This window comes from Aspergillus stella-maris (genome assembly GCF_047715825.1).
Source record: "Aspergillus stella-maris strain CBS 113639 unplaced genomic scaffold BDV14scaffold_57, whole genome shotgun sequence".
Taxonomy (NCBI): Eukaryota; Fungi; Ascomycota; class Eurotiomycetes; order Eurotiales; family Aspergillaceae; genus Aspergillus; species Aspergillus stella-maris.
In genome coordinates, this window is record NW_027396851.1 from 99,252 (window position 1) to 122,897 (window position 23,646).

The 23,646-nt window shown below is 51.7% G+C and overlaps 8 protein-coding genes across 8 annotated transcripts; 5 read left to right on the top strand and 3 right to left on the bottom strand.

Annotated features, from left to right (window-relative positions):
* Positions 1-282: 282 nt before the first annotated feature.
* On the bottom strand, positions 283-1,496 carry BDV14DRAFT_179327 (protein transporter TIM23). Its single transcript, XM_073769741.1, has 2 exons — positions 777-1,496; positions 283-726 (listed from the first exon to the last, which is right to left on the bottom strand). Exons 1-2 carry the CDS (start codon positions 1,362-1,364, stop codon positions 703-705), a joined length of 612 nt encoding a protein of 203 aa, XP_073624916.1. The 5' UTR covers positions 1,365-1,496; the 3' UTR covers positions 283-702.
* A 165-nt stretch (positions 1,497-1,661) lies between these two features.
* On the top strand, positions 1,662-7,186 carry BDV14DRAFT_113098 (THADA/TRM732 family protein). Its single transcript, XM_073765722.1, has 8 exons — positions 1,662-1,906; positions 1,974-2,932; positions 2,986-3,943; positions 3,993-4,772; positions 4,819-5,333; positions 5,383-5,523; positions 5,574-6,196; positions 6,250-7,186. Exons 1-8 carry the CDS (start codon positions 1,740-1,742, stop codon positions 7,081-7,083), a joined length of 4,977 nt encoding a protein of 1,658 aa, XP_073624917.1. The 5' UTR covers positions 1,662-1,739; the 3' UTR covers positions 7,084-7,186.
* A 403-nt stretch (positions 7,187-7,589) lies between these two features.
* BDV14DRAFT_203268 (uncharacterized protein) lies at positions 7,590-8,519 on the top strand (the record flags this gene model as incomplete). The annotated part of the gene is made up of 1 exon (XM_073774245.1): positions 7,590-8,519. The coding sequence occupies one exon, from the start codon at positions 7,590-7,592 to the stop codon at positions 8,517-8,519; it is 930 nt and encodes a 309-aa protein (XP_073624918.1).
* A 308-nt stretch (positions 8,520-8,827) lies between these two features.
* On the top strand, positions 8,828-10,945 carry BDV14DRAFT_203269 (PX and BAR domain-containing protein; the record flags this gene model as incomplete). The annotated part of the gene is made up of 6 exons (XM_073774246.1): positions 8,828-8,918; positions 8,966-9,234; positions 9,290-9,556; positions 9,605-10,624; positions 10,685-10,798; positions 10,850-10,945. The coding sequence occupies 6 exons, from the start codon at positions 8,828-8,830 to the stop codon at positions 10,943-10,945; spliced, it is 1,857 nt and encodes a 618-aa protein (XP_073624919.1).
* Positions 10,946-12,188: 1,243 nt separating this feature from the next.
* BDV14DRAFT_191918 (arabinan endo-1,5-alpha-L-arabinosidase) lies at positions 12,189-13,593 on the top strand (the record flags this gene model as incomplete). Its single annotated transcript, XM_073771562.1, has 3 exons — positions 12,189-13,189; positions 13,257-13,435; positions 13,502-13,593. The coding sequence occupies 3 exons, from the start codon at positions 12,189-12,191 to the stop codon at positions 13,591-13,593; spliced, it is 1,272 nt and encodes a 423-aa protein (XP_073624920.1).
* Positions 13,594-13,915: 322 nt separating this feature from the next.
* Positions 13,916-15,262, top strand: BDV14DRAFT_179334 (uncharacterized protein). Its single transcript, XM_073769742.1, has one exon. It carries the CDS (start codon positions 14,005-14,007, stop codon positions 15,103-15,105), a length of 1,101 nt encoding a protein of 366 aa, XP_073624921.1. The 5' UTR covers positions 13,916-14,004; the 3' UTR covers positions 15,106-15,262.
* Positions 15,240-15,869, bottom strand: BDV14DRAFT_179335 (uncharacterized protein). Its single transcript, XM_073769743.1, has one exon. It carries the CDS (start codon positions 15,802-15,804, stop codon positions 15,568-15,570), a length of 237 nt encoding a protein of 78 aa, XP_073624922.1. The 5' UTR covers positions 15,805-15,869; the 3' UTR covers positions 15,240-15,567.
* Positions 15,870-16,487: 618 nt separating this feature from the next.
* On the bottom strand, positions 16,488-21,394 carry BDV14DRAFT_210815 (putative ubiquitin-specific protease UBP12; the record flags this gene model as incomplete). The annotated part of the gene is made up of 3 exons (XM_073775975.1): positions 16,488-17,763; positions 17,819-19,867; positions 19,915-21,394. 3 exons carry the CDS (start codon positions 21,392-21,394, stop codon positions 16,829-16,831), a joined length of 4,464 nt encoding a protein of 1,487 aa, XP_073624923.1. The 3' UTR covers positions 16,488-16,828.
* Between the last annotated feature and the right edge of the window lie 2,252 nt (positions 21,395-23,646).

The window sequence follows — 23,646 nt, forward strand, 5'->3', positions numbered from 1 at the left end:
GCTAATGCTGCAGGAGCTGTTCTGAAGCACACCGGACTTTTTACGCGCCTGTGATCTATCAAGCCTTCACTCAGTTCAAGATTTGTAGTTGTCGGGGGTTTGCCGAGTCGATAGAGTAGACGATTCGTAAACGCCACTTCTGCAGATCGACACAGGCGCGTAGCTTGGAAACCTTAGCATATCCTAGTCCGAGAACAGAAGTACTATTTACTTTGGACAAAAACAACCAATATACTACTAGAACCATATCGGTAAGAATTTTTGGTGGAGCTGATCGAGGTTGACGTCCCTGAGGCTCCATATCTTGACAGCCCTAAATCAGATCTATGGACTGAAACTAGGCTGTATACTAAATCTTATAGTCCACCGGTCTAGTTTTAACTTAGATTCATTCAATGCTCCTGACAACATTAAAGGCGCTTGGTAAGACGGACTGAAACCTGCAACAGTTTTCGCCAGCAAGAACACAAACGCAGGAGTCTGGTATATGTACAAGAAATTTATCAAAACCCATTACCATGCCCGTTCCCAAAACCATGGACAATGCTGTAGAAGATGCGGTGAGCGCCAGAGTGAGGAGTGTGCGAAAAGGCAAAGCAGTCGTTCTAATACAGTGTATATGAAAATATAGGATTAAATCACCTCCGCTCAACGAAACACCGGAGACGTGCAAATGCCGACGTCATAACAAATCGGAAGCGTCTAGAGAATGGCCTTCTTCGCCACCTGCAACCAAGTTAGCCATCAATGTCGAGGAATTGCGATGATGCGCTTACACTCCATGTTCCTGCGATACCTGCAACAATTCCACCAGAGATGAGCATGGGCTTGAGACCCCGAGTGCTCTTGAAGACCATTCCGCTGACAGCGCCAGCAGCAATGCTGTTGGCGGCATCGTGCTTGCCGCGAGCGTAACCGGCAAATGAGTTCAGACCGTTGTAAACCATGGCCACCACTCCCGCGGAGTTTCCGAGGAAAGGTCCTCTCCGCGTGATCGAGTTCAGAACACCGTTGAGACGAATCTTAGGAGGCGCCGTCACAGGCGTCTTGCTCAAGCCTTCAGCCAGACCCCATGCTCCTCCAACTGCGAGCGCCGTGATGTATGTCGTTCCGGTACCGTAACAAAGGTCATCAGACCACCCTCGCGAAGGCAGGACAGAATCTGAGCCGGGGAGCGAATCGAGCGCCGAGTCTTCGAGTGTGATGTAGTCGAGGGTATCTTGATTCAATCCAGCTAGAGGATGAAGCCTGGAGGGATCGGGGAGGTCTGCGAGGAATGCGGTGGCATCGGGAGCAGCGGAAGCGTTGAAGCTATCCGTCTCGTTGGCCTGTTTGCGGCCGGACAGCGAGTCCCAGATGCCCATTTTGATTGGTGAAAAATGTATGAAATTAGGTAAAGAATACAAGGTCGAAAGGAAGAACAGGAAGATGAGATCGAGGATGCTCAATCAAGCTTCAGCCGGGCACAGGTGGTCTTCGCGTCGCCTCCGAATTCGCTGGGGATCGAAATTGGAGGAATCGGGAGTGTAAAAACTTCAATCCCGTGACCTGCCGGGCGGTCGGCGGCCGGAGAAAAGGTGGTGCCGGATAGCGCTAAACTATTTCTGGGGGCCCACCTCGAAAATCCACAAGCGGCAAAAAGAGATACGCTCCAGTCATGGCGGGGATTGGGCGACTGAAAGTATCTTGTTCGGTCAGTTTGGTTGCTATCGGCCGCCTTGTCTGTACGGGCATGTTGTATGGCCACGACCATGGCGACTGAACCTGTCCGTAGCTCCGAGGCCACCTCCGGACCTCTAGACATGGAGCAGATCTCTCAAAATATACAACTGCTGCCGGAGACCACTTTAGTGCAAATCGCAAAGTGCCCTTTGGTCAAGTTTACTCGGACATGCAACGATGTCGAGTAAGTGCCTCATAGTCCTTAGTCTGGGCCGTTATTTGTTCAGAAATGATTCTAACATCATTCGCAGGAAAATCAAGCGTGTATTCAACTCTCTGTTCCTGGCTTTTAGTTCAGCGTCAATCACTCAAGACCATACGACGGCGGCTTGCAATGCACTGAGTGCGTTTCTCGACGCCGCGTTTGCATCACAATACCCGGAGTCTCGACAGCTTGCTCGTTCACATGAGATACTCTTCTCTGTATTCGAAAGCTTCTTGACTCGTTTTAAAGATGTCAAGCCTCGGCCGATGAAACAGGTTCTGGAGTCATTGGCTGTCATATTGGCCAAGTCTCGCGATGAGCCAGGTCGCGATGCAATCCAGAAGGCGCTCCTGGACGCTGTACTTCCCAGTATCATTCTCGGCGAACCTCGGAATAGAGTCAAGCCTTCTTTCATTGCTGTTGAGACGTTACTGCGCAAGAATGCCATTCTGCCGTCGGAGTTGATATCCTTGATACAAAGCTGGCTCTTGCTGAACCCTGAAAGATGGCCAATCGTTCTGCAAGAGGATTGCCGTTTGACCTCATTAGATATTCATGGGTTCTTGCAACAATCACCCGAGACAGCAACAGATTTGCAGTCTAAAGAAACGGCCGTTGAGATCCTCATCCTGGGCTTCCTGAACCGCTCGAAAGCCCTTGACTTGGCGGCGTCTTCTGGCGAAGTCATGGCAATGTTCTTCAAGAAGTTGGAAGCTTCAAAAGATTCCTCGCTGTGTAATGAAGATAAAGAGAGGCTTTCCCTATCGTGGGTTAAGCCAGTCAGATACTTCCTCTTGCAGAATCTCGAGAACCTAGAGAAGTTGTCCGCCTACGTTCTTCTCCGCTTGTTCGGAGTCAGCACAAGGGGCTTCCAGCGTTTCTTAGAATCTTTACCTCTCAATAGCCTCCTCTCCGGTGACATGAGCAGCGCATCATCCGATGAGCTGACCATCCTGTTCGCATCGTTGCAAATAGGAAAGAAGAGTGGATTGGTACACGATGACTGTAAGTGTAAATAGCTTTCAAGAAACGGGATCGATTTGTTGACATCTTCCCAGTTTACTTCACAAAGCTCCCCACCGACAAACGTCCACTGGTCTTGAAGAGTGAATTCGTGGGCCAATTTTTATTCCATCATGACTTCAACATCAAGATTGCAGCACTGTCGTTACTGATCACTGCGCCGTCAACAACAAAGCCTCTGTCATCAGCCGCTATAAGGGCTATCATCCAGAGCCTGCCCTCTCTGCACGCTGAGTCTGACCCAGGCACCAGAGGAGAAATATTGAGCATGGTTCGCGCCTTGATTGTTCGCTTGAAGGGTGGTATTCTGGCCAACGAAAAAAATCCAGTTGAGCCACGAACAACTCAAAGCAAGAAACAGCCAATTCAGTTCAAGAGAGACGATGCGGAGACGCGATTATGTTTGGAGAATTATCTGAACTTCTTGATGGCGGATCTGCGAACCACAGCCTCTTACCATAGGCATATCATGGCGTTGAAAACACTGTACCAAATTTTGGAATCTGGTCTTGATGAGCGTTTCATTGGTGCCATGTCAAGCAAGCCCGAAAACCGCCAAGTCGTCTGGAAATTCCACATGGAGATTTTCGGGCCAAAGCTGCTGAGGCTGCTGGTGGATCTTTTGATGGACCCGTTCGACGAAGTTCGGATAGCAGCTCTCAATCTTCTGAAGATATTCCCCAAATCAGTTCTTCTCAACATCGCTGGACGGGATGGAGAGGAGCCTGAGCTACTTACTGCCCTCAAAAAGGCGGAGGTCTTGGCAAGCAACACAAGCAGAGCTGACCATGCCGACACAGTTGCTCTGCTGTATAACGTTGTTTTCTACACAGCGGACGCAAAGGAGCCGCAAGGGACTGAATGGTGGAAGACGAAGGTCGGCGTCGTTGAGCTCATTCTGAGGAAGCTAGAAGACAAGCTCTCATCATCTGAAGGCCTCTTCAACTCCTCTCTACGTGATGCACCCCTCCACGGCTACCTTTGCGCTTTACGGTAAGAAAAAGTATCATAGATGGTGTAAGTTGGGCTAATAAATGTCTAGGTATATCATCTCATCGGAGAACTTTTGGTCGCTGGTATCTTCCGAAGGATCGCCTGGACCCGAAAACTGGAAGAACATCCACACAAGAACATCATCGATCTGCGATAGCGTCTGGCAAGAAGTGAAGCCCCAATTGTGCATTGACTCACCGGAAGGTCATGCTGCTGAGCCGATCGAAGACCTCAAAGTTGGACCAAAGGACATTCTTTCTTACTCGTGGCGTGCGTTGCGAGAGTCAAGTCTTCTTTTGCACGCTACGTTGAACAACAAGACTTACGGACCTGAAGGCGAAGTCGGCTTGACGAGATCCGACTATGAAAATATTGGAAGGACAAGCTTTACTCAACTCGCCGAGCTCCGTCATAGAGGTGCTTTCTCTACTGTTGCTTCGACATTCTCGATCTGCTGCCAGCGATGTGGCCAATCAAAGATTGAAGAAATCTCGTCGCTTCCGTTCCTTTGGTATCAGGAAGCAAAGAAGATCATTTTTGAAACAGCATCAAAATTGACTCGGCGCTCCGCTGGTCTTCCGGCTTTGATCGGAGGAATTCTGCTGTCCAGCCCCGGTGGACCAGTATTCAAACAAATTATCAGTGAACTTCAGGATGTCGCACATCTACCAGCTCAGCTAGCGGCGGAGAACCAGACGGTCGAACTGCCCCAGGTCCACGCGATGAACTGTCTCCGAGAGGCATTCACAAACGCCCGACTTGGACCTCACACTGAGGAATTCCTTATGCCCGCACTGAATCTCTCCGCAGAGCGCATGGGATCACCAATGTAAGTGCACTCAGCTATCAAATATGTTCAACTCTAACTTGTGCAGCTGGGCGCTCCGTAACGCTGGCCTTATGCTCTTCCGCGCCTTGATGAACCGCATGTGCCGAAACGATTACCAAGGCTTTGGCGGCAAGTCGGGCTCAGAACCGGGTGCAAGGATCCTATTCCAGAAATATACTGGCCTCGTGCCATTACTCTCTAGTCTGCTTGCACCACCGCAGAAGGCAGATGATGCTGAACAAACCGACACTGCCATGGTCACTGAGCGGGTCTTCCCAGCTCTGGAGCTTATTGCTGAGAAGGTCCCGGGTGTGGATAGTACGGATGACGCCATGCTCTTGAGGTTGATACGGGAACATCTCAAGAGCCCCGTTTGGGGCATTCGTGAACATGCAGCTAGAGTCTATGCCTCATTGTTGGTTCGAGAGAACATTGTTCAAGACATCCAATTTCTGCTCGGTACGCGCGACTATGAGACTCAGAATTACCTCCATGGAGAGTCTCTTTGCATTCGGTACTCGCTTCGTCGACTTGCGTTTACACCTTCGGCTTTCTGGAGAAGTATGTTGTCAGCCTTTTCTACTGCCACCTGCTTTCTAACGTGTACTAGAACGCATCGGCGAAGTTCAATCAACAATCAAAGCTGTCTTCGAAGCCTCATACTCTCACACCAGATCCCCATTCGTGCAGAAGACATTGCTGGAAATGCTCAGTGACGCTGTCGAGAAGAGCATTGAATCTCGTTCTGAAGGTATTTTGCGACGTATCAGTATCTCTGATTCAGTAGCTAACCATGATTAGGTGAACTGGTCAAATTCCTTGACTACATTTTCGGCATGTATCAGATCTTTGACACTCTTGACTTCGTCCTCGACTCCAGCAACCCCTCTTTCACTACCTTGAGTACGACGCGAGCCTTTTCTCTCCTCCGCAGACAGCTCGCTTGGATCACAGTCTTGAAGGCACTCACAAAGGGTGACACCGCGGGCTTGGAGGCCTTCATCCACAAGACAGCCATTGCTGACCCCGACGCCTGCCACTGGATCCTGGAAAACTTGCCCGAAATCTTTGAATCTAACGAGAAGTATACAGAGGTCTTGGTTAAGCTCTACACTTCGATCATTCTTGGAGATCTCCCCTTACAGGTCAAGACTCCTGCAATTTCGAACCTTGCGTCTTACCTCCAGGTTACCCTTGAGTCGAAGGACTCAGCACTCCAATCCTCTACATTGCCTCTAATAGACTTGGCCGCACAAGTACGGATTGGTTTGACCAAAAAGGGCTTCAACAGAGACCGGGCAGATGCAGACTTGAGATTAGAGGGTTGCCTCATCAGCTCTAGATACATCTCCGGTAACCAGGTGTCCGAAACAGATATCCAAGAGTGGGCAACACGGCTGCGGTCCGCGCTGAGCGAAGAGACGGTATGTTAATACACAATTCGTTTGGCCTAATCCTGTTCTAATCTGCTTTTCAGGAATTTACAACCCGCTACGCAGCAGCAACATCCATCGCGGCTTTCGCCCAAGCATATCGCGAACCAGGAACACCACCTCAGGTAGACGCCAGTTTCCTTGAGATCTACCTCATCCTCTACGACCTGCTCAACGACGACGACGAAGAACTCCGTGATATCGCCGCTTCTACAGCGTCTGGGATCCTGTCATACTCATCTGTCTCGCCGAACAAGGCAGTTACACTGTCTCCAATGAACGCGAGCGAACTATTCGTTACGTTCTTTGCAGACAATTACCCAACCTCACAGCTCCTCTCAACCAGAGCTCTGCGGTACATTCTCGGCCTGGAACCGAGAGTCGGCGACGCTGCGGGAAAGGCAAAGTTGATGTCTGTCTCATACATCACCTCAGAGCTGCGCAAGGAAAGCACAATCCTCTTCGAGGAAGAGAAGCAGAACCTTTTCATCGAGAGTATCCGAGAAATCGATCTGTGGTGCAGTGTCTTAATTCGTCTAGCCGGGTCAACCTCGGCGTATAATGACCAGCTACTGAGGGACGTATTCACCTGGGTCTCTGATGGACTGGACTCCTTCACGGAGATACTTTCCAGACCAGATGGCGAAGATGGACTCGTTGGATGGATCGCGAAACCAGAGGCTTACACTCTTGGTGTGAGGGTTATTAGTCTTGCGGGTGTTATGGCGTCGAAGGAGTTTAAGACTTTGGCGGAGGGGGTCTTGGGTGGTGCTCAGGGTTTGTTGAAGGGAAAGTTGGAAAGATTATTGGAGGCTGGGAGAAGTGGGTTGCTTCATGTTGATCTCTCGGAGAGGATCGAGGGTGCTTTTAAAGCCTAGAGTGGGGTTGAATATATATAGATAAAAGTTAGATAGAGTTGGTTTGATGATTTATGTCTTGAGTTAATGACCAGAGAAGTTTCTACCCCGTTCGTATAGCTTTAATCATTCTCACATACTCGCCACTTACCCTCTGAAGTTTATGCCCTGAACTACTTCATTCACTTGGGTAGGTTGTTGAGGTAGTTACTGCAACACAACTACCAATGCCTAGTACCTCAGTACTTACCTACCTTTCTGTTCGCCGGCAACCAAGGGAACATGGCCTACAAACATCCATTCCCTACATTTGTTACCACAAACAAGCCTATCTGAAAGTCCTTCTGCTTCAACAACACCGAGTCCAACCAGTCCAGTCCTTCTCAAACCAGGTGAGATCCGTGAGCCGCGCCTACTCTGAGCCCCCTCAGCCAGCCGCTCAACTAACCCAACATACCAGTCCTATCCCAGCAGATATTCCTCTCGTTTCAAACTGTCCTTCTCGCAAAGCAACTAAAGAAGACGAAATGCACGAAAACGCTATAATCGCAATAATAACCATCACGGCTCTATCCGTCATCGCCGCCTGCGGTACATACCTCTACTACCTCCGCGGCAACCTCAAGAAAGAGATAACAATCCGGCGGGTCGAGGCGCAGAAAGAACGGTTGCAGGCTGTGCAGGTTGCGTCGACTTCACTTGCGAGGGATCGGGGCCAACACAGAGAGAGAGAATGGGGTAGAGAAAGAGAACGGTCACAAGTGCGCAAACCTAGTGCAAGTCGGGCACGAAGTCGAGGACGTGGACGGAATCGTGCGCGATCTATGTCTATACCACCACCTGTACGAGGCAGGAGGGGAGCGCAAACTGGAGGAGAGGGTCCTTTGCTCCTCGTCGATGTAGATCGGGAACTCGAGAAGGTCCGAGATGAGAGGGAAAGGAAGGGCTCAAGGGCCCCTGCGGTATCGAGGGCTGCGTCTACGGCGCCGGCACCTGCTCCTGCTCAGGATACAGGTGAATGGGGGGCAACGGATGGGTTGGCTACGGATACACTGCAGGCACAATCTCAACCGCAGCCTCAACAGGACCAAGATCAGGGCCAGGAACAGCAGCTTGATTGGAGCTTTGGTCAAGGCAACGATGACAACAACAACACTAACGCTAACAATAACGATAACAGTGATAGTTGGCCCGCGCCACAAGGAGCGAGTGAGACGCAGGATGCGCAGGCTGCGAATAATGGCTCTTCTCAGGACGCATGGGGGGCCAACAATAACAACGACAACAGCGGAGATACTGGTGCTGGAGGTGGCTGGACTGCCGATGACAATCAGCAAGCTGGTGATGGCAATAATAATAGCGGAACATCTGCTTGGAAGCCTGATGATCCTGCACAGACAGGACAGCAGGATATTCAGCCAGCTGCACCGAATGTTCCTGACTCCATGAATTGGTGATGGAAATGGAGATGGAGATGGAGGAGAAGAAGGAGCTTGGCCAGTGACGTTGTGAGGCAGTTCCCCGCGGGCGGGCGGTGAGACGGAGCCAGTGACGAGTGACGCTTGTCCATGCTCGCTCCGCTTGAGCTTCATGCAACCTCCCTGCTCTTCTAGACTTTTTACTGAATTTCTCTTGCTGTGCCTTGCATACGAATAGAGTGCTTTATCTGTCTACTCAAATCGAATTAATTGCCCGAGAGCCCCGTGTATGCAACTCCCTGCCCCGCGCTCCTGATCAAGGCTGCCTACCAGCCTCCACCACAACTATGTGGAACGACGAAGACAACAACCCCTACGGCGCATTCGATAGCGAAGCCCGGCTGTCGGAGTCCCTGCACTCTACTACCCTCGACTCTCGTAAGAAAATTGCCAAAATCAATATTACCACCGGCTAACCTCTTCAGCCTACAACCCCGACTTCCCCCGTCCACCATCCAGCCAGTCCTCCAACCCCGATACAGCCGACTTCTCACAAAACCAAGACCACAGCGATGATGACGAAGCAGAATATGCCGCCCAACAGGGTACCTCCGGCTACGGCCGCAAGAGTGTATACGATAGCCGCATCGAACAGATTCTCTACGAGAACCCGGAGATGCCGATCATGATTACGGACGCCGGAAAGAACCATGAGGGTGGTGGGAGTTTCATTGTGTACACGATACGGACTGGGGTATGTTGGTATATGTGAAAGTAAAGACGGGCAGCTTGCTAAAGGTGTGTTTCAGGATCTAGAGGTGCGCCGGCGGTACTCGGAGTTTGCGTCGCTGCGGACGACGCTCGTGAGCTTGCATCCGACTTTGGTTGTTCCGCCAATCCCAGAGAAACACACTATGGCCGATTATGCTGCAAAACCGACCAAGGCAAAGGAAGATGCGGGGATAATCGACCTGCGTAAGAGAATGTTGGCGGTGTTCTTGAACAGATGTCGGACGATGAAGGAGATTCGTGAGGATGGTGTCTGGTGGAGGTTCTTAGATCCAAACGTTAGCTGGGTATGTGAAGGAAGCTGTCCATTCGAAACGCCACACTAACCTGTATAGAACGAGGTTCTTCACTCACACCCCGTATCCTCGGTGCCCAAGAACAACTTGAAGGCACCCCCTCTTGACCCCGCGAATCCTACAGCTGCTCATGCTTGGCTACCAGTCCCCTCTGCCTCCGCGAAGTTGAGGAATACCTCTGGAACCGTTGCTTCTCCGGTAGAAGAGACGCCAGGACCGGAAATTCTAGGACGCTTCCCTCCCGAGAACAAAAAGCTAAGCGAAAAAGAACTCGACCCATACTTTATCAATTTCGAGGCCTCTACACGTGAACTGGAACTTTTGTTACAAGGTAACATGGAGAAAGTAAACCGCCGTACCCTTTCACACTTGTCCGGGTTGTCGGCAGACTTGATGGAGCTGGGAGCGCGGTACAACGGATTTTCGCTATCAGAACAGTCTCCGACCGTGGCTACAGCTATCGAGCGGGTTGGACAAGCAGCGGACACATCCTACATTGAGACGGAAGAATTGTCGATTGCGTTAGGTGCCAACTTTGCAGAGCCGATGAGGGAGAGCGCGCAGTTTGCCAGTGTTGTTCGCAGTGTTTTACGTTACCGAGTGCTCAAGAGAGTGCAAGAGGACATGACGAGGGATGAGCTGGCCAAAAAGAGAACACTCCTGGAGTCTCTGGAAAGGAGTGAGGCAGAAGCTAAACGTATAGAGCAATACCTCAATCGAAACTCCCCTCAGGGAGGACAGGCCCCGACAAAACAGCGATCGTTGTCCACCTCCTCGGTAGCTAGCAGCCAGGGGGGCACCGAAGGGGAGTCACGGATCGGCGAGGACACAGCCTCAATTGATTCTGATTTTCCACCAACTCACGCAGAGCACCCACCTCAGCGATACGCCGATTCTGGGTCGACGTCACCAACGGCGCATCGCAAGACGTCGAGTGGAACGTTTGTCGCCAACAAGATTTTCGGACGGATCAGTCACGCGGTCCATGGATTCGTGGACGTCGATCCCGAGCGGACACGGCGGGACCACATTGGGAAGACTAAAGAAAGCTTGGTCCAGGTAGGTCAAGCCAGGCCCGTGCTCCTTTTAAGGTTAAATTAGATGCTAACCTTAGTGTAGCTTGAGCAAGCTTTGGGTGTATCAGAAAAGGATGTCAAGGATGCTAGTGCTGGCGTTTTGCAGGATCTGAAGCGCTTCCAGAAGGACAAGGAGGGAGACCTTCGTCGGTATATGGTATGTTGGCTGCTATCCCTGAGTATCATCAGAGCTAACGGTGCTATGTAGGTCGCCTACGCGCGGTGCCATCTGGACTGGGCACGCAAGAACCTTGAAACGTGGACCGAGGCCAAGGACGAGGTGGACAAAATCGAAGCGCGGTAGTTGGCAGCATCCAGTACTTTTGATATGATTTGTTAATAGTTTATGGTTCCGGCTGTATCTGAAGACGGCGTTGGTGCCCGGTGGACGATCTGTTATAACTTATTTGATTTGAAATGTGCTCAACGCTCATCATTCTCCTGAGCCTGAGTTGTGATCTCCCTTGCGTGATAGTTCATTTAGTTCTAGACCGCAGATCCGCTAAGCCCTGTATCGCATACCCATGATGATGTTGCGTAGATGAAAGGGCCGAGAAGTCGCCGTCGATCGGTCCTTTAGTAATGCCAATTTTTCAGGAGTGGAACGCGCCATGAGCTGTGAACCAAAGGATCGCGCGGAAGTCAGAAAAGCCTCTCAACAAAGGTATTGTTCAAATTTCGACTACTTACTATCGAGTGTCGAGACCTGTGATTTTGCTTAAGGTAGACAGGCAGCGGTGTTCTGAGGTGGATCAGGTGTCCTCTTCTCCTGCCGCAACTGGATCGACAACACACCATCTTCAAGCTACCACACGCCATCTCCAGTCCAACTATCCCTCCTTCTTCTAGCGCCCTCCGCTCTCTAATTTCCTTCAAGTTGGCCACATCTCTAATTTTGATAGTCTCTCGCCTTCTGTTCCTGACTGATCGCTGGTGTTCACCTTGTTGATCCCACGAATTCCCGCATCCGGCGACAATCGTGGACCTCAACTCAGCTTTCGACACCTCAAACATTCTCAACTCTCCTTCTCCCGCCGATCATGTTGTCATATTCCTAGCTCAGCGCTTCGAAAACGATGAACTGATCCCCTGATGCTCCTCTAGAGCTCCCAGCTATCCTCTCATTCGGCACCATCTGCAAAACAATGGGCCCCTGGGCCCCCCTGCCCGGGTAAGGTACCGCAGATTGTAGATCCATAGGTCGCATGCAAACGGGTCAAGCACAAGCTCAGCGAACGATGCTCAGCCCGCACCAGAACCGGGACCGGGATTACCAGCAGCAGGAAAAAGAAAATGGCTCTCAGGGCGTCAGGGCCACTGCAACGGATGGTATTTCACCATGGCCGGTTCCGCGCCCTGGAGGGGGTGCTGCCGTTGCATCCTCGTCGACCTCGTCCCGGATCTCTATATCTTCTAGGTCGAGGCCTAGGATTGTTTCAAACGGCACTCTTTCTGGTGCTGCTTCTGCTGGTGGCTCTCGTCCTCGTCGACTGTCGCTCTCTTTGCCGCCTTTGCCTCTTAGCCGTCGCTTTCGTCGGGCTCTCAAAATGGCTGTCCTGTTCGCTCTCTTTTTCTTTGTTTCTATGGCGCTTTCGGCGCGCATTAGGCCTTACTTTACCAACTTTAATGGCACCGAGTACTTTCGCGAAGAGGTCCTTCCTGCTGTGTCGGACGTTCTTTCTCCCTCGCCCACTCCCTCTCCATCTGGCTCGGCCTCTGGCTCTCGGTTCCCAGACACCCATGCAACGGACTTCAGGATCCATGACCCCAACATTATCCTAGTCGGAGACACATACTATGCCTACAGCGTGGGACCCGGCATCCTCATCCACGAGTCCTCTAGCATGGAAGGCCCCTGGACCCAAACGGGAACCGTGCTTAACGGCAACAGCGTTATACAAAAGGGTGACAACAAGTCTCCCTGGGCGCCCAACACGATCCAGATAGGAGATACCTTCTACTGCTACTACTCCGTCAGCAATTCTGGTTGCCGCGATAGCGCCATTGGCGTCGCTACGTCTTCCTCCCCTGGCCCAGGCGGCTGGACGGACCACGGCATGATCATCCAATCTGGTACAGGCGAGGGGTCAGATATCGCCCCCCTGAACACAAGCAACACCATTGACCCCAATGTTTTCGTTGACTTCGATGGAACAGCGTATCTTGTGTTCGGCAGTTTCTGGTCTGGTCTGTGGGAGGTTGAGCTGAATGACGACTTCATCTCCGTCGCTAGTTTCCCGCATGAGGTCCAAGATTCCGATGCCGACGATGGAAAGGAAGGCCAGAGCGCTGCTGCCGCTACACAACCCGCTAGCTTGAGCGCGTCACACCTAGGCGCCGAACCAGGCAAAGTATGGCGCAGCAGGAAGAGCAACAAGAACGCGAAGAAGGTAGACAAGAATGGTAGTCCCGTCTGCGGTGATCCGACGGGCGGACACCCCATTGAGGGCGGATTCCTTTATTACCATGCGCCTTACTATTACATGTGGTTTAGCTGGGGACGGTGCTGCGAGTTTAAGGACCCGGCTATGCGGGATACGGGCAAGGAGTATGTTGCCCCTCACCATAGTCTACCTACTCAAACCTGAATAAGAGCTAACATGATATGAACTTAGATACCGCATTCGCGTCGGCCGCTCCGAGGATGTCAAAGGCCCCTTCGTCGATAAAGCCGGTATTGACCTTGTCGATGGTGGCGGCGAGACGGTCTACGGGACGAACGGGGATGTCTTTGCGCCTGGTGGTCAAGGGGTCCTGACTGATGCTTTTGGCGATGTTCTGTTTTACCATTACTGTGAGTACCTTCAATCCATTTGGGTTTAACATGTTGTAGGTCGTGGCTAATATTTCGGTTGTGTAGTGAACAGATCAGTCAGCTATGACTTCAGCGACGCGAGACTCGGGTACAACAGACTAGAGTATATTGATGGGTGGCCCGTTGCTGTCTATTAGAGGTTTTATAAATGGTTTTCTTTTGGATATTTTGGATACATTCGTTGGTTTGGCTTGGTTTTGGTCTGGTCCGGTGTTCTTCGATATATAGATTCTGATTCCCTTCGTGCTTGAGCGGTTGTCTATCGTTTTGATCTTTTTGTCTTCTTGTTCGATTCTAGATATAGATAGATCTTTGAGTATATATTAAATTTAACAATATACTGAGAATTTCCAATACATTCCGTGTCTTACCTAAAGTCAATGGCGGGATCAAGGGCAATGATTAGTAAATCGCACTAAGATGAACCAAGGACGACTTCAGTTTTGACTCACCCGCTCGATCCAACATATACCTCTACCTACCAGGCTACTTGGCATAATATATATGTTTTTCATTATATTCTTACCTCCGACCTAGACACAACAACTATGCACGTCCATAATGCACCCTACAACTCTCTTCTAAAGTGTTTGGCTACACTACTCCCAAACTCAGGCCCTCTTCTACGGCGCATCCAATACGAGGCGCGCCACCCAACGACCACTGCGCAAGTCCTCGCTTCGTTTCCAGATGGTGAAGATCTGAGTACTTTTGTGGAAGCAGGAAAGCCATGGTTCGCGGCATTTGTGGACGTCTTTCGGGGTCTCGAGACACAGGTATATGTTTTCTCGAGCTTGGAGACGAAGAACAAGGATACTGTCACGATTCAAGAAAGAGATATTGCGAAAGGCCAACTCCTTGATTTATTCACGTATATCCGAAGAAACTTGACCCCGAAATATCTGGACTTCCTCTCAAGCCAACCGGCACCATCAGCCCCAGCCGAAAGGGAAGAAGGCGTCGCGAAAATCCCAGCGCACCCCACGACATCCGTCCTTTTAGGATCCGCAAACGAGATTGTCGTGGGTTTACTCGTTGAACTTGACTCCGAGACTGCAAAGGAAAGATTCCACGTCCACCGTGGTCAGCACCATTTCTACGCAAAATACTGCTTTTCCTCGTCTGCTTTCGAGAGTATCACTTCCGACTCTTCTGATGTATTCAATCGGGAAGGAGCGGGGTATACATTCGTTGACTCGAATGGTGTAGCCGGGATTCAAGAGGGCCATATCCCACTCGTTAAGAAGCGGACGAATATTCCGCGGTCGAAGGAGACGTTACTTGCTATGGGTGGGGTGGCGCTTTATCACCGGCCTACATCGCTGCCAAGTCAAGCTTCTGCGGAGGGAAACGAGATGCCAATTGCATGGGCGTTCTTGGGCTTCGATGGCAGCTTGTGTACGTTGCATGTTGAGGCTGAGCACAGGGGGAAAGGACTGGGTGGTGTTGTTGGGAAGGAGGTCATGAAAAGGGGTGGTGATGTCTTTGGGTCAATGGCTTCTGCAAATGGAAAGCAAGATGAAGTACAGGAATGGTTCTTTGCGGATGTCTCTATAGATAATACGGCTAGTCGACGGGTTATGGAGAAGATGGGGGGTGAGGCGAGGTGGAATGTTGCTTGGGTGGTTGTTGAGGTTGATATGCAGTGAGGAATAGATCTATAGAGAACATAGACGAAGTATCTGTATATATGGCAATATCGCATTTCAGGAAAGAGCTCACAGGGACGAATACAAAAGGAAGGCGTGACTCTGGTCCCTCCTTCTACTTCCAGTCTCGTCTTAACTCAACCTCACAACTCTTGCACTCCAATTCTTCTCTATCAGCTACTCACTCACCATCGACAATACCACCGACAGTCATTACCGCCACATCGCATATCTGACCACCGTCTCTCGTTCAACATCTACAGTTACCAAAATGCCGCTTCCAACCCCACCACAGACCCCCATCCTGACCTTCTCAGCTCCCATCCCAATCCCAGCGCCTCCTCGCGTAGGCACCCCGATCCCAACGATTCTGAGAACATCCCCACCAGATGAAACAGTCGCCGAGACGTACATGTCCTTTGCTCGCATGACTCCTCCGCTCCCGCCGCCATCTCCCCCTGGCTACGACTCATCCGAGTCAACCACAACTGCGTCATTGACACCTCCGACACCTCTTATTGAGAGAGATTTGAACAGAAACATGAAGCCGATCAATGCGTTTTTGAAACCACTTGATGCTGGGCTTCTGAGTGATAGTGATATTAGTTCTCTTGATCTCGGTCCTGCGCACACCAGAAGTACCACCCCAAGTCCGACCCCTAGTCTCGCTGCAGCTTTAGGGAAGCGTCCGAATGCCATCCTTGATGTAGATGAGAAAGGAAACCACCTGGTCAAAGAGCACAGAGACAGACCTGCACGGAAGCGCCGAGACACCGCTGAGAAGATATGGCATGCACGCGGCCAGGACAAGAGGAGGTCCGACCCGAACACGGACTCGTCGCTTGAGTCGTCGCTTTTCGCATTCTCAGATTCGGAGGGCAGTTCGTACACGGAGGACTCGAGCCTCGAGAGGGTGGGGAGAGATGCAGAGGCTAGGGATAAAAGTCGGAAGCCCATTGTTAGATTTGCTTATGCTAATGTGAGAAGGTCTCCGCGGCGTGCCTGGCATCGTTGAGTTTTGGAGGTATCTGTGAGCTTGAGTCGAGGATGATTGCAAGCTCTGGGGGTTATGGTGGGAGAAATAATGTCTATATGCATTTGCATGTGTGCCCTTTCTGTGGAAGCCCAGGCACAGTTGGACTGGAAAAACCATCGTGTTTCTATACCGCAGTTTGGTCATGAAAGTTCCGGCATCTTTACATAGATAGCCGTTAGGGCTGTACATAGCCTGTCTAATCGAACATTCTCCATCGTCAAACCTACATTTTGAGCTACAGAGTCAATCGACCCAGGTTTAGGAAGAAAAAGTATGATGCTGAACCCAACCTCATCTATTGCCCTCCTCTAGGTACGTAGAACTCATCCTATACACAACTCCGACAACAACAATCCAGGCCATCACAAGGCCATCAACCACAACAATCAAGCGACGCATTCTGCTCTAGAATCGCCACAGAAAAGCTTTTAATATCAAACGAAACGAGAAGAGGGAGAAAAGGACAACACGGGAAAACACAAATGCAAGGACGGCGTGCATCGCCGTCGGCGTACAAACAAAACAACTTCATGCGACCAACCAACAAACCATCATCCATGTCCATGACCGTGACCATGGCCTTCATCCGGTAGGCCCCGCATCTAATTTCGTTCGTTCACAGTTCGTTCGTTTCCGCATCGCATCCAAAATTTCATGAGAAAGAGAGAAAAGGGAAGAGTAAGAAATCTAAGGAAGCCGGTCCTCCTCCCCAACATGTAACTCGACGACAGGGAGTTCCTCATCGTCATCATCGGCATCACCGTTCGCCTTCCCCGTCTCAGTAACAGTGACATCAACGAGTGGTTGCATATCCGGCATATCCGTCGTGGTATCGTTATCGTTGTCTAACTCCAGGGGCGTCCCGGGGTAAATGTTTGGATTCACGGATCCTTCGAACGGCGGACTATCAGCGAAACTAGCCATGCGGAAATCCGAGTCCGAGACGTTGCCGCCGCCGACGGCCTTGTTGGAGTCGTTGTCGGAGTCGTCGAGGTTGACGTTTAGGGGGTCGTTGGGGTCATCTAGGGATAGCGAACCGGGGAGCTCAGTTGAAATGTTCATGTTCATCTGTGAAAGGCCGTGGTGAGTGTAAGAATTTCTCTGGGAATCCGGGACGCGACTGAAGGACCAGGTTGACTCGTGGTGGAACGGGTTGGAGGTGGACAGGCTTGCGCCGCCGTAGTCGCCTTCGCCTTCGTCTTCGTAGTTCAGATCCATACCTGTGCCGAAACTGTGCTCGCCGAATGCGGGGCTGTTGGTGTAGCCGGGGAGATTATCATTGTCATCGTCGTCTCCATCACTGCCCCTGTTCTTGTTCCGAGTTCCGATTCGCAAACCACCATCTCCCAACTGGTGAGCTGCTCCGACTCCGGCTAAGGCGCTCGACGACCCATTGCGGGAGGAGCCGCCGAGACGCCTGCCTTCCCCCGAGGCTGAAGCGTCAGGGGAGGGTGGCCGCGAGTCGCTCGAGTCAGACTCGCTGTTGGGGCGGGTAGACGATTCCGTGATTTCTTCGAGAATCTTGCCACCGAGGGGGCGTTCGGAGCGGCGACGGTAGAAGAGGAGGTAGGCGGAGGATGTCACGGCGTTTTGAGCGTCGATTGGTCGTGACACCGAAGAGTCTGGTCTGTCAGTAGGTGTGCGCAAGTTTGAGAAAGTTAGTCGTGTGCCACTTACCGTTGTATTCGTTCCACTGGCCAGTCATAAAGTTCTTCGCGTACGCTGTGTAATGGCCTCCTCCAAGACCACCATAGTGGTTATCCACGGCGAACAGATCGTAGATCAAGCTCTTGCCGTCCTCAGGCGCCTCAACACGGCCGGTCAGATCAAGACCTTCTGTAGGGAAGTCGACCATGATGTCCAGCTTATCACGGAACCCACGGCTGGCACTGAATCTCTTCAAATGCATGACAAGGATATCCGGTGTCTTCCAGAGCTCAAACTTCTTACTGGCGCGTCGATGCTCCTTACAGCGGGGGCAGTACCAAGCATCATTTTCTGAAAGGATTTCCTCCTTGTTGAACTCGTCCAAGCACTCGTAGAGGGTGACACCCTTCTTCTTTCGCTTGTTCCGCAGTTGACGCTTGCTGGTCAGCTCTGGGTCTGGCAGACGGTCGATATTTGTCCACGTAGGTGCGCCTCGAGGACCGTCAGGGTCTCTGTGGTCGCCGCTGAACAGAGCCTCGTAAGGCTCCTCGAACCAGTCCAGCACAATGGCTTCACCGGGGTTGATAAGAGGACGCTGCTTCCTGGGCTTTGGCGTTGTTGTCCGCGTGTTGCCAAGTACGTCGATCTCATCAGCTGACTCGTCGTCGTCGTCCTTCTCCTCGGATGACTCGTCACTGCCAGATTTATCATCCTCCTTGATCGCAGCCTTTGGTTGAATGCGCGACTTCATGAGGCTATAATCCTTGTTCTCGTCTACGGATGAGAAGCCGAGAGGAACAGCCTCATTCGTCCTAGCAATCTTGATGTCGAAGAGACCGTGGAATCGGGCGGGAATAGAGCTGTCCAATGTTGAAGCATCGGTAGGCTCTTCTTTGGCATCTTCTTGGTCGGCATCGCGCATGGACACATCCACCATGCCATCCTCGCCATCAACTGAAGCCGTCTTGATCTTGGAGTCACCGGACTCGGCATCATCTTCATTCATGATCACCGTGTCGGAGTCTTCTGCCGTCTCTTGCTGCTCTTCGACCACCTTCTCGTTGAGGAAGTCCCTTGTTGTCATCGTGGCAATTTGAGCAAGGATCTTGCGAAGAATAGTGTCATAATCTGTGGCCTCCTCCCGGTTGACGATGATATATGAAGGAACAGCAAAGAACTGGCGTGACTTGCGGAAAGCCGCTTGCCGATCATGTCGGTTGAAGAGCGAGATGATCATGCGGTCTGCCTTTGGTGATTCAAACTTGGGCACCTCCTCGTAAGACGAACGCCCGTATGAGTAGTAGCTACTCTTTGTGGGTTTGTCCGGGTTGTAATTTGTCGGCACTGACTCGACCTCGAAGACACCAATGTCGTCGTTGTCACCAATCTGGCATTCAGCCATTGAACTGGTGTTGTCAAACATTTTGTAAAACTTGTTCTTGTAAATCTCCGAAATGATCAGTCTCTCGGGATCAGTGTCCGTTTTCTTAGCGATCAACTCCTTGAGCGCCTTGACGCTGGAGTTCTTGTCGATCTCAACATCGATCATGATGGGCTTCTTCTGGTGGGGGAAGAAGAAAATGGACTTGCTCCAGAGGTTCTCGATCGGCAGCTGGAGAGTGAGGTTGTTGAAGGGGTCGAAAATGATGCTGACTTTCTCGCACGTCGGGCAGATCAGAGTTGATTTGTACATACCAGCGAACAAGTCCGTCACGACGGAGTCATTTCTGGCTTTGTAGATATCCCAGCATTTGTCAGCGAAGTCCTCCAGCGCTTTGCGGTTATGTGTCATTTCATCAGTGGAGTCGGGCTTTTCAATGTACGGCTTCTTTTGAATCCTGTTCAAGTCTTCTTGCAGACCGTCAAGGAGGAACAGGAGAAATTCCTGCGAGTCTTGCTGGCCGTATCCAGAGAATGCCGGGCCGTAGCGGCCAATTGTGTTTTTCAACTGTCTCGGAGCAAAGGATGATTGACCATTTGGATCATACATCGTGCGCAGCAGATTGGCGTATGCTTTGGCAACCTCACCGTTGTGGGCCAGAGGGTTGCCGGGATTGAGGTCCTGCTTGTATACATCATCTGTGACGGTCAGCAATGGCGCAGGATGATTGGATGGAGAGACTGACTGAGGAAGTAGTAGGTCAGCTCCTCGACACTACGGACACACTGTAGAGCAGAGTTCATGTAGCAAGTGTTGCCCAGGTTGCTCAACCCGGTGTTGCCGCGGGGCTTGCCGTCTTTACGAGTTTTCCTGATGGGCTCTAATGCTGGAGAGGACCGACCGCTCGTAGCCGGGCTCTTGTTCTTTTTGTTGGCTTTCAAGTTGCCAGAGGGAACACCAAGGCGGTTCAAGGTTTTGTTAGATAGCTCAGACACCCAGTCTGAGTTGTTTCCGGTAAAAGCGACGTTCTCTTCAAGAACAATCACGCCACCCTCCCCTAAACCGGCAAGATCGACCGTCATTTTACCGTTGTAATTGGCATTGACAGACTGATCTTTGACCTCCAGTAGCTCTCTCTGAGATCCTTCTGAAAGGGAGAGGAAAGTATTGAGGTCGAGAACATAGCTGCTGCCAGAGCTGGAGACAAGCGACGAGAAAGGCGCTGGAGAAGTGCTGCGGGAGGCGGCCGGGGTGATAGCGGCAGATCCTGCGGTACTTCCCAAACCCCCTAGGATTCTCCAGACACGTACTTTGACGGAGGTATCAACATTCACCGACTGCTTTGCGCTCCGCAACCAGGCCTGGAAGTTGGCGTGTCGGCTGGCAAGAGTCTTTACTGGCGCTTTGTTTTTGTCTCGAAGAGATGTCGGGGTGACTCCTTCCGACGGGTTCGAAATTTTCAAGAGTGTGAAGACAGGCGGGTTGAGTTCATACTGAATGTTCTCTGAGTCGCCTGAAGGGACGGTGTTGTGTGCGTAACGAACGATGGCCGGCGATTGCTCGGCCAGGCCGTACCATTGCATGATTAGATCCCAGCCTTCCTGTGGAACAACTTCAAAATCTTCACCCATTTGCAAACCCGGACGCAGGGCAATAAACGGCTTGTTGCGCTCATCTTTGAATCCCGTGTTGGCGGGGTCAGTAACGAGAACAAGATCCGAGTTATCGACCTGCCCGATTTCACCCTCCAGAGCGTCCTTGTCCATAGTGTCTGCATGTGTCGAACTCCGAGCAAGGACTCGCTTTAACCACGACATGGAAACCACATATCCCTTCTGGCCTTCCTGCAACGGCTGCATCATAAAGCATGTCACTCGAGCAACCTGGTCATCGAAGGAAGGGCGCTCTTCGGGCGATACGGAAGCTTCCGTCTTTGTATTGTCCTGCGTTCCGGCGACAGGGGCGGTATAGGTGGACATGCTAGACGGCGTTTGGTAGGCGTTGTCAGACGCGGAGTTTCCATCATTCCCAGTAGAACCATCCTCTGAGCCCGTTGTATCCATCAGGTCGGCGTTTTCAGTTTGAGATTTTGGCTCTTTTGTGATAGGCTCGCTGCTCATTTCGACGTCCTGCTCAGCCTCGGGCGCTGCCCGCTTCGCAGGTGAGCTAGATCTGACATCGCGTCCGGTCGGCGGAACGCCGTCCTTTTGTTCTGAAGCCGACATATCGGTCGCAAGAGTCAGGCCCGCACAGGCAGCCGAGGGCGAATCGTCGGTGCTTGTGGGGGAATCTGGGGTCGGTAACCGGGCAGCGTTTGTCTGGGGACGATTGCCCAGCACTTCGTCCTGCAGGTGGGCGGGGATGTAGCGAGGGGGAGGAGAAGGCGAGGAAGAGCCGGTGGTGGAGGGAGGACGAGGAGCGGAGGGCGAACGTGAGGCGGATGCGTGACGTCTTCCGGCCTGTTCAGCAGACGACAAAGCCGGAAGGGCTCCTGGTCTGCGAGGCTCCGCTACCTTGCGGCGCTTTGTGGAAGACGTCGTGAAGCGAGCCGCGCGCGTGGCAGCTCTAGGTAACACGATGGGGAAGTGAGTCGAGGCGAGATGAGGGCGGATACTGGCAGATTTGGCCCAGAGCCCCAAGAATAGAACACAAAGGAAATGGCACAGTCGGTCTCTGGTGAAGTCGGGAAAATTGATTCTTTGATTGCTCGGGATGGGGAAAACCTCGATCCGTCTGACTAAGCGTTGGTCACTTGGATAGCCTCATTGGACTCACTTATTGTTCTACTTCATGTGTTGCTCTAATAACTCTCAGATGATTTTCTCAGGTTTATATCATTAACTGGATCGAGATCCCTTGACTTGTCTCACCACCGCCTCATTAACTAAATATTCCTCCAGGCAACAAAAAACCAATGTCAGCCCGCGCTCCATCCACCGGATCGTCAGCCTTGTTTCTTGCAACCACCAAGCCCAGATCCTGAAAAGCTCGCACTAGAATTTTGCAAGCCTCACAAAGCAACAAACCACATGCAGAACTTTGTCCTTCACCGTATCTTTCACCCTTCAGCTGTACCTTGTGTTTTGCACACAAAGAACGCTGGCGCTGGACATAGACTACACCATTGATTCTTCTGAACCCGTTCGCCAAATACCGAAGTTAGAGTGTAGAACGCCGCTTTGAAATCAAATGTATCGGGGTCGATCCCATCAAGAGGAACAGGCTGATGCCCCTGACACCCTTCGATGTTGGCTCGCTGTTGTGTACAGCGGCCACACATGGCGGGCTGCTTGTCCGTAGGCTGAAACCCCACAAGACCGTATGCGAAATCGTTGCACCAGGGACAGGAGTCTGACAACTCTGCTACGTGACCAGATCCTTGTTCATCAACTGTCATAGTTTGTGTTGCCTGCTTCAGAGCAGTCTCGGGATCACATGATTTCGGACCGCTTGGGTTGGCATCTGTGGTCTGGATGTTTGGAGTCCGCGAAGGGTCTGAGGGCACATCAACCATGGCAATATCTCTATCGCTATCCAGGCCCTTGTCATTCGAGGAGACGGGCCCCAGCTGTTTTCTTGCTGCATTGTCTTGGGTGCCACCCCGAGCAATTTGATCATCTGGTACATCATTTGACCCTCCACCTGCCTTCGCTTCCTCGCCCTCGCCCTGCGCTTTGCCTGCTGGCATCGGGACTTGGTCATTATTACGCGTGCCTGGCTGTTCAACACTGTCGCATTTATCGTGATTTTCTTCTGCGGCCTGGTCATCCATGATCTTGTCGGAGTCTACATCCGATTCTTGCTCGAGATATCCCTGTTCCATGGAAGTTTCAGGTTCCTTCTGCATGGTCTGAACTTCCGAGCATTTGTCGCTGTTCTCTGTGTTGTCATTTTGACGGATATCAGACTAGCAAACATCTCCATCGCCGGCGCCTTCGTCAGAGTTTCTAGCTGATAACTCCACATCCTCGCCCTCGCGTGTCTCGCCCTCGCGTGTCTCGACCTTGTTATCTTCCAGACGAGCCTCCGAGCCGGCCATGTTGGACCTCCCTTCGGGATCAACGACCTGATCAGCTTGTCTTGGACTGCGACTCGTACCACCCTGGCCGTCATCGTGAGAGAGCTCCGTATTATTAGGCGACACCGCCAACTTTTCTTTCTCGTGGTCCAAGGACTGGGTTGGAGTATGCACTACCTCCATCTGATCCCCAATCGCCTGATTTTTCGGGCCGAGAACTTGCGCATCGTTCCCGATTTCCGGCAACTCGTTACTTGCGCTCGACTTTTCCGAAACCGCAGAAGTCTTGTCTTTAGACCGCGGTTTGCCCTCGTTGCCGTGGACCAGGTCCTCAATTTGAGAATCGCTCAAGTTCGGTCCCTCTTCTGCTTCTACCTCGGAGTTTTCAGGCGTTCTCACATTAGGACTGGCCGGATTCGCGTCGTCTGCTGCCGGGATCTCAGGCTTTTCGCCTCCAAG

Coding starts and splice junctions, on each gene's coding strand:
- BDV14DRAFT_179327 (XM_073769741.1), bottom strand. CDS start 1,364: ATGGGCATCTGGGACTCGCTGTCCGGCCGCAAACAGGCCAACGAGACG. Junction 727..776: donor GTATCGCAGGAACATGGAGT/GTAAGCGCATCA, acceptor ACTTGGTTGCAG/GTGGCGAAGAAGGCCATTCT.
- BDV14DRAFT_179335 (XM_073769743.1), bottom strand. CDS start 15,804: ATGGCATTCGGACGCTTCCCTAAAGCTGCAGCGAGACTAGGGGTCGGA.
- BDV14DRAFT_113098 (XM_073765722.1), top strand. CDS start 1,740: ATGGCCACGACCATGGCGACTGAACCTGTCCGTAGCTCCGAGGCCACC. Junction 2,933..2,985: donor TGGATTGGTACACGATGACT/GTAAGTGTAAAT, acceptor ACATCTTCCCAG/TTTACTTCACAAAGCTCCCC. Junction 5,524..5,573: donor CATTGAATCTCGTTCTGAAG/GTATTTTGCGAC, acceptor AACCATGATTAG/GTGAACTGGTCAAATTCCTT.
- BDV14DRAFT_179334 (XM_073769742.1), top strand. CDS start 14,005: ATGCACGTCCATAATGCACCCTACAACTCTCTTCTAAAGTGTTTGGCT.